The 8,278-nt window shown below is 39.7% G+C and overlaps 1 protein-coding gene across 1 annotated transcript; it reads left to right on the plus strand.

Annotated features, from left to right (window-relative positions):
- The first annotated feature begins 2,696 nt into the window (after positions 1-2,696).
- cnpy3 (canopy FGF signaling regulator 3) lies at positions 2,697-7,469 on the plus strand. Its single transcript, XM_052126342.1, is given in 7 exon segments — positions 2,697-2,750; positions 3,326-3,427; positions 3,790-3,850; positions 3,853-3,908; positions 5,374-5,491; positions 7,220-7,318; positions 7,321-7,469. Coding segments are annotated over 7 exon segments (639 nt in total).
- Positions 7,470-8,278: the final 809 nt, after the last annotated feature.

The raw sequence follows: 8,278 nt of genomic DNA on the forward strand, positions 1-8,278 counted from the left end.
TTGCTGAAATGTATCTACCAGGAGTTTAGGCAGTATTGAGAATAGATGTCTCCCTCTGCTGTCTACTTCCCATTGTTGCTGCCATAGTATCCCAATACCTGACACTAGTTTACTTCTTAATTTGGCACTTCCAAATTCCACTCTAATGCCTACTTTCATGTTTTAATGACTCTTTATCAAGTTTTTCTGCTTCTTTGTTGCCATTAATTCCATTATGTGCAGGTACCCATAAAAAACTAATGTAACATTCTGAATAAGTACTCTGGTGCAATCTTAAAAACAGTTCTAAAATAAGATCTAGCCTTGCAGTGGATTGTCATTTCTCAGGTGAAAACTGAAGTAGAGTCAGAGAAAATAACCATCCTTTTTGGTCTAACATCCTCTGCCCATTCTAACCCCCACAAAATGGTTACTGTTTCAGTTGTAAAAACAGATAAATCATAATTTAGTCTACCACCATATCTTAAACTTAGCTGAGAAATATACATAGCATAACTAGTCCAATTACTATCAGGATCTTTGGATCCATCAATATAAACATGATCAATTGAATTCCATTTAGTAGGTTATAATCATCAGCTAATTCTTTGGGAGATAGATCTACTTTATCATGATGAAGTTCATCAAGTATGAAAAAATCCACATCTACTGTAGGCAGTAGCCATCCTGGGACAAAAGCCCTTCCAGGATTGTTAGCAGGAGCAATATTTTAAATAGTCTCTGTTACTGTAGTAACCTCCATTCCCTGATGGAGGGAATGAGATGTTGTGTCAATGTAGTGACACTAGGGGTCGATCTTGAGAGCCCCGATAACCTTGAAAAGGTCAATAAGAATTTGCGAGTGGAATTTGCATGCCACTTCCCCGGACATACCAGTATAAAAGGGAGCTGAAATGGATTCATTCAGGTTTTGTGCTGCAGAGCTGAGACACGGTCCCGGCCATTTCAGTGGCTACAGCATTGTGGCAAGAGGGACAAAACATCTTGTTCCCTCCATCAGGTAATGAAGGTTATGACAGTAACCAAGACGTTCCCCCTCTGTCACTCACTCGACAATGTGTCGATTTAGTGACACTAGGGGTCCCTATAGAAAAACGCCACATCAGCAAAACCGTGCTGCTGCGTGCATAATAGCAGGTGCATCAGACTGAATGTAACCTCCCCCAATCTCCCAAAAGACGTCATGTAGTTCCCCACATCCCTGAGGGGGGGAAGCAACGTAACTATCATGGGAGCAGGCCGCACCAGCATGACTTTTTCTCTCTATGTATTCTCTCCACAGAGTATTAGATTCGGCTGGGGCCATCTGACGCTATCATACACATCGGGGAAGGTGTTCTTTTCCTTTCCAATTCTTTCAGGGGGAAAAGACCCAGTGGAGACAACATCCTGCCCAAAAGGGGAGGTCAACATGTAGCAATACGACACATAGGCTCAGCAGCCGCACATGGAAGATGCATGGTGGTAGGTCCAACCACGAAAGGGGAGGAACTCTACAAGCACAGTGACCGGGGGCAGAGAGAGCTCTGCCCAAGGGAGACACGGGTCCGCCGACAGGGAGACCGTACCGTGGAATATACATCACAGGGTTTAGCGGAGTAATTGGCACCTGTGGAGCATCTATCCCAGTACAGATTCAAACAGATTTTTGAACTTTTGACATTATTTTGGGCATCAATAACATCTAATTTTCTTGTGTTTTATTTGAACATGCCTATGATGCCCAAAAATGCTGCCTAGGTAGTAAGGATGGGCACGAGTTCTGAGGTACTCGGACATGGCAGCGATGATCGATCATGAAAACGATGCTTGATGGTGATCATACATGATGTGACACTTCACTTAATTTGAAATTCAGTGACAATTACTTAACTAAACACACACGTCAAAGAGGGAGCTTATTTTTATAAAATGGATAAAATGAGTAACATAATCTATTACTTAAATTATTAGAAAATTATTACTATTATCTCGTAGGCCTTGCGTAACCTCCTGGCACCCCTCAGGAACCTGATGATCAGGTTGTGCTTCCCTAAGGACTTACCATCCACTGTGTCGTGGTGTGCCACTAAAGCAGCTACATACACCTCCAAGGTGGAGGGGGACAGCCGTCCCTCCAACCTCTCTTGCAGAAAGGAAAGAACACCATGCTTTGGGAAGAACACCACTTATTGAACAGACGCCACTTCAAGGCATACAGGTGCCTCATAAAGGGGGCCTTGGCCTGAGTGATTGTGTCCACCATGGCAGGTGGAAGGCCACTGAGATCTTACGTGTCCCGTCCAGGGGCCAGACATGGAGGTTCCAGAGGTCTGGTCGCGGGTGCCAGATGGTGCCCCGTCCCTGAAAAAGAATGTCCTTCCTCAGGGGAATTTTCCAGGGAGGGGCTGACGCGAAGAGCGTGAGGTCCGAGAACCAAGTCTGGGTAGGCCAGTAGGGTGCTACTAGGATGACCTGCTCCTCGTCCTCCCTGAATTTGCACAGGGTCTGTGCAAGCAGGCTCACTGGGGGGAACGCATACTTGCGTAGTCCAGGCGGCCAGTTGTGTGCCAGCGCATCTATACCGAGGGGTGCCTCGGTCAGGGCATACCAGAGCGGGCAATGGGAGGTTTCTGGGGAGGCGAACAGGTCACCCTGTGCCTGTCCGTATCGACTCCAGATCAGCTGGACCACCTGAGGGTGGTCTCCAATCTCCCATGCGGGTGAGCTGCCATGACAGTGTCCACTGTGGTGTTGAGGTCATCCGGGATGTAAGTGGCTCGCAGAGACTTGAGGTGCTGCTGACTCCAGAGGAGACGGTGGGCGAGTTGTGACATGTTAGGGGAGCGTAAACCACCTTGCCGGTTAATATATGCTACCGAGGCTGTGTTGTCTGTTCGAACCAGCACGTGCTCGCCCTGGATCAATGGCCGGAACCTCCACAGGGCGAGCAGTATTGCCACAACTCGAGGCAGTTGATGTGCCAATGCAAGAAAGTCCCTATCACAAAGCTACAAAGCTGCTGCTCTGGGGCTTGTTTTTAATATATAAAGCAAGCAATATGTACAGCATTGTTTATCATTGCATTCTGCTCAAAAGTTAAGTTAAGCAAATGTTTTTGAGAGCTGTAGGCACAGGACGCACTGCAGTGCTAGGTAAAAGTATAAACAAGGCTTAAGGAGAAAAAAGCATGGGGAAAAAATTGCCCTCATTTGTTCTTGCATGTATTGTCACAAATTCTTTGAATGTGTGAAAGTGAATGAGTTTTGAGAACGGGGCAGTCTTCCACCCCACACCTTGAGAACCACTGGTCTAATGGACTTATGACTTTTTATTTTATTTTATATTTAGTGATATCCGTTTCATAGAGGTCATGGAGAATGTTTGCTCAAAGATTATAAAGTACAATTTACACAAAGAAAGGGAGGGCAGCAATCGATTTGCAAAGGTGTGCTTCAAGTCTACCCCTTCTAAAAAAATTTTTTTTATGAATGTGCATTCTCATAGACAGACAGAAAGAAAGATACGATAGACAGATACAATATATGTCTATCATATCTGTGGATGGATGGATGGAAGGACGGACGTATAGATGGATGGACGAATGGATGGACAGATAGATGGATGGACGAATGGATGGACAGATAGACGGATGGACGAATGGATGGACAGATAGACGGATGGACGAATGGATGGACAGATAGACGGATGGACAGACAGACAGACAGACAGACAGACAGATAGACAGATAGACAGATAGATAGATAGATAGATAGATAGATAGATAGATGCAAAAACTGCAAGCTTTAGGGAATGTCTGAGACATTTTCGACCTTATATAACTTGGTCAATAAAGGAGTGAAGGTGGTAATGGCATTCCTTATGAACCGTGGATTGAGACCAGTGCAGTGGCTGACCTCAAGAAACAGGTGTGTGTGAAATTATATATAATATAATATTTGTAATGTATGTAAAACCAATGGGTTTTATTTAGAAAATACAAGCAAATAAATACATTTTTGTGTAAACTAGGGATGCACAATATACAGTTACGGCGGCCTATATATTATTGGCCAATAACTCGGTGGGAATTATTTCAACATCTATTTAGCTTGCTACATTGTTTTGGAGCTTGTTTTAATCGGGATCATCTGCTGTAAATTACAACATGCCATTTCCCATATTCTGTTTATGTTACATGAAGCAATAAACAAAAATGTGACAAAAACATGTATGTTATGTGGGGTATATCAGTTTAGCTTATTATGTCATGAAACATAAACAGAATATAGAAAATATCATATCTTTACATACAGCAAAGGGTCGCGATTAAAACAAGCCCAAAAGCAACGTAACACAGTGCATAGCTTTTGAAACAATCTTCACAGAGCGACGTGAAATGGGTAAAAACGCTAGTTTGTGAGTAAATCCAATGTGCTTGTTGTATTTTATGAGTTAACAATTTGATTTGTAAGATGTTTTTACTAGGGCTGTCGATTTAACAAGTTAATTTGTTAAAAAAAATAAGGTGTTAAAAAATTTACGCAATTAATCCGTGTATGGAAGATTCCTAGGAAATGCAAGCTTGTAGTACCACTTGTTTACTCCAGAGGGCAGTAAGTGAAATTTCAGCTGTGTGGGCAACACGCAGTTTATACAGTGAAGAAAACAACCTTCAGCAGCAGAACAACACAAACATGCGTTACGTTCTTGCATTCAAAACACTTGATGGATCGCAAATCCAAACTAAGAGATCTCAAGATGTGTTCTAAGTATTAAAATATATTTGACTTGACACAGTAACCTAAAAATGTTATGTTTATGACGCAACATACCAGAGACGCTACACAAGCATGTCTGACAATGTAAATTGTCTTTAAAATGGTCCATAAACAAGCCCTCATAATAAATCTTCAACTGATTGACAAATTCACTTGTGAAATGGATTGCTGCGAACTGTATGCCAATAACTGGCTTATGTAGAATAATATGGTAGTAAATAATGCCTTGTATTCTAAAGCTGCTTTTTGTATTGTCTTATCAATAATTACCTTTTCTGCCACAAGAATGTAATGCAATTTTAATTTAATTATATATATATATATATATATATATAAATTTTTAATATTTAAAGATAACTATGTATAATTATTTGATCATTATATATTGAATTATTGTTATATGAGGGGCTTTCTCAGCAAATATTTGTGTATGTGATTAAATGCGATTAATGTAATTAATTCGATAAAAAATAGTAATCGATTGACAGCCCTAGTTTTTACCTATTCCCATTATTATTGTGATCACATTTCATAAGTTATACAATAAAACCGTCACAGATGAGCACTGTAATTTATGCAAGTTTATTGAGAGATATGTGGTTTTCCCCATAAGTGTGACGTGATGGTGGAGCAGTATGAAGAAGTGATTGAAGACTGGTATAAAGGCAGCCAGGAGGAAGATCTCACCACTTACCTGTGTGAGAAACATGTGCTAAAAGGAAAAGACACAGGTACCATGAAACTAACACAACAGCTGTACTGTACTGTACTGTACTATATTCCCTTGTAAAGGCAAAACACAGAAACTACACATTTGGTCCAAACTGAGTTATGAGCTGAATCGTGTCCCTTAGACTACCATTTTTCCTGTGACAGACAGGTTTGACTCAACTATGCTCCGATTTAGAGAAAACAGAGCGAGACTATTCTGTAATCCACATTTGCTGGACAATCAAGAAAAGTTTAAGCCATTTTTCTCAGTTTCTCTGTTGGCGTATTTGCTGCGTTTTGGCTTTGCAGGGCAATATATTATACAGTAGTTATTCCTCTATTCTCATTGGACAAGCGGCATTCCAAGAGTGCTGATATTGAGGATAACAGCACTAGGACGCTTTACTGTTTGTATTACATTTGCAATCAAGCTGTTTTACTGAATATCAGCACTAGGGATGGGACTCTTTAGGAATTAAATTAATCTGGTTTCAATTCCTCTTAGGAACAGTTCACCCAAAAATAAAAAATATTTTATAATTTACTCACCCTCATGTCATCCCAGATGTGTATGACTTTCTTTCTTCTGCAGAACACAAACTAAGATTTTTAGAAGAATATCTCAGCAATGCAAGTGAATGGTGACCATAATTTGAAGCTCCAAAAGCACATAAAGGCAGCATAAAATAATCCAGTGGTTAAATACATGTCTTCAAAAGTGATCCAATCGATTTTGGGTGAGAATAGTCCAAAATATAACCTTTATTTCACTATAAATACTGACATCAGCAGTCTCCTTGGCGATCATGATTTCAAGCTTGATTACACTTCCTAGTGCCATCTACACTCTGCACATGCATCAAGCACTAGGACGTGTAATCGAGCTTGAAATCAAGATCGCCAAGAAGACAGCTGATGTCAAGATGTACAGTGAAAAAGGAGTTTACATTTTGGTCTGTTCTCACTCAAAACCAACTGGATCGCTTCAGAAGACAAGGATTAAACCACTGGAGTCTTATGGATTACTTCTACGCTGCCTTTGTGGTTTTTGGAGCAATAGTTTTCGTCACGTTTCACTTGCATTGGATGGACCTACAGAGCTGGGATATTCATCTAAAAAGCTTCCCTTGTGTTTTGCAGAAGAAAGAATGTCATAACATCTGGTATGACATTAGGCTGAGTAAATGACATTTTTGGGTGAACTATTCATTTAACGAGTCTGGTTCCTTAACAGTTCCATTTACTATTCTCAGTACTTTTGAGGAAGAAATATTTGAAAATAAGAAATGCAATTCTTATTGAATTACTGCCATCAGCAGTCTGTTGCCAAATTAGATTTCAACCACAGATGAATGATTTGGCATTGTGCTGATGCCTGTGACAATACTACAGCAACCAATGTAGATCTGCCAGAATATGACTACTTTTCATGAGTTTCATCAGTTTTCATTTGATCACTTTGGAATTTGAACAGTGCAGTTAATCAGTTTATTGATTGGAAATTAACTGCAGTGTTAATGTGCATGTGGCAACATTAATATTCGTGCAGTGAATCTGTTTATTTGCAATCCACTGATAGCATGGTGATGATCATCATGGGAAGTCTGATGGGGTAATAATGTATACCCAGATGTTTATGTCTTAGTGAATGCAAACAGAAGGGACAAAAATGGGAGATGTGTCAAAATATTGTATATGTGCATTAGGCTTTGTCGTGTTTAAAGCAAACTCTGACACTCTCTCTACAGCCCATCTAAAAGAGGTATAGTCTGCAAAGAAGGGAGACACGGCGGCCATCGCAGAGGACAAGAAAAAAAAGAAGGGCAAAAAGAAGAGCAAGAACGGTGAAGACAGTCTGAAAAAGAGAAGAAAGTGAAGAAGAAAAAGTCCAAGATGACTGAGACCAGCAAGCGGAAAACTGAAGAGGCTGTATTCACCTCATACGAGGAGCAGATTCAGAAGAAAGTTCCTCTTAAGCAGGATAAAACTGAACTCTGAAGTGCCTCTTCTTGCAGCAGATTTTTACTTTATGACGTTTAAATTTAGTTTCTGCCAAATTAGTTTGACTTTTTGGTTACTTGTTTTATGCATGCTGGAATCATGCTTTCAGGAAATGAACTGCATTCACATCAAGTCAAAATTACCATAGTACCATACCTTGCCATATAGAGATTAAAGGTTGAACTGTTATTCTGAAATTACTTGTTTCAATAGCAACATTCATTTATGCCAAAAAGTATCTATGTCTGTCTATAAAGACAATGAAATAATTAATCACTACATTAGATGCTGCATAGAAAACTAATTACTTTAATTCACATTTGTATGATCTTGCAAAATATTTAAAGGTGCACGCAGCATTTTTCACAGCATTAAACAAGGTTTCCTGCTAAAGAAATTAATTGACATTATGAATCGTAAGTTTAAAATAATGAGCCCTCGCACGAGCCACTTCCATTTTGGGTTTCTTAAGTTTTAACTAGTTATGGGTCTGACAAAGATGTGAACACTTTTAACAAGATATTTTTAATTACAGTAATGATGTGAAAGCAGTGAAAATCTAGTGATGTTGTTTATTTGTTTTTTAATCAATGAAGTATGCTAAAGTGGTATGCTGTTGGATTGCATTCAGGAAATTCATGATTCTCTTTTTCTTTCATCTCCCAAGACTTGTCTGATAAATATATTTAGGTTTTACAGGCTCCACGAACTAATGAAAGACTTTGTGTTTAAAGGGGTTTTTATATTTACATCAACAGTTCTCTTGTTTGCTTATTGTTAGTTTTATTTGTTTTCAGTTCTAAGTT

Source organism: Xyrauchen texanus, chromosome 5 (assembly GCF_025860055.1).
Source record: "Xyrauchen texanus isolate HMW12.3.18 chromosome 5, RBS_HiC_50CHRs, whole genome shotgun sequence".
NCBI classification, from domain to species: Eukaryota; Metazoa; Chordata; class Actinopteri; order Cypriniformes; family Catostomidae; genus Xyrauchen; species Xyrauchen texanus.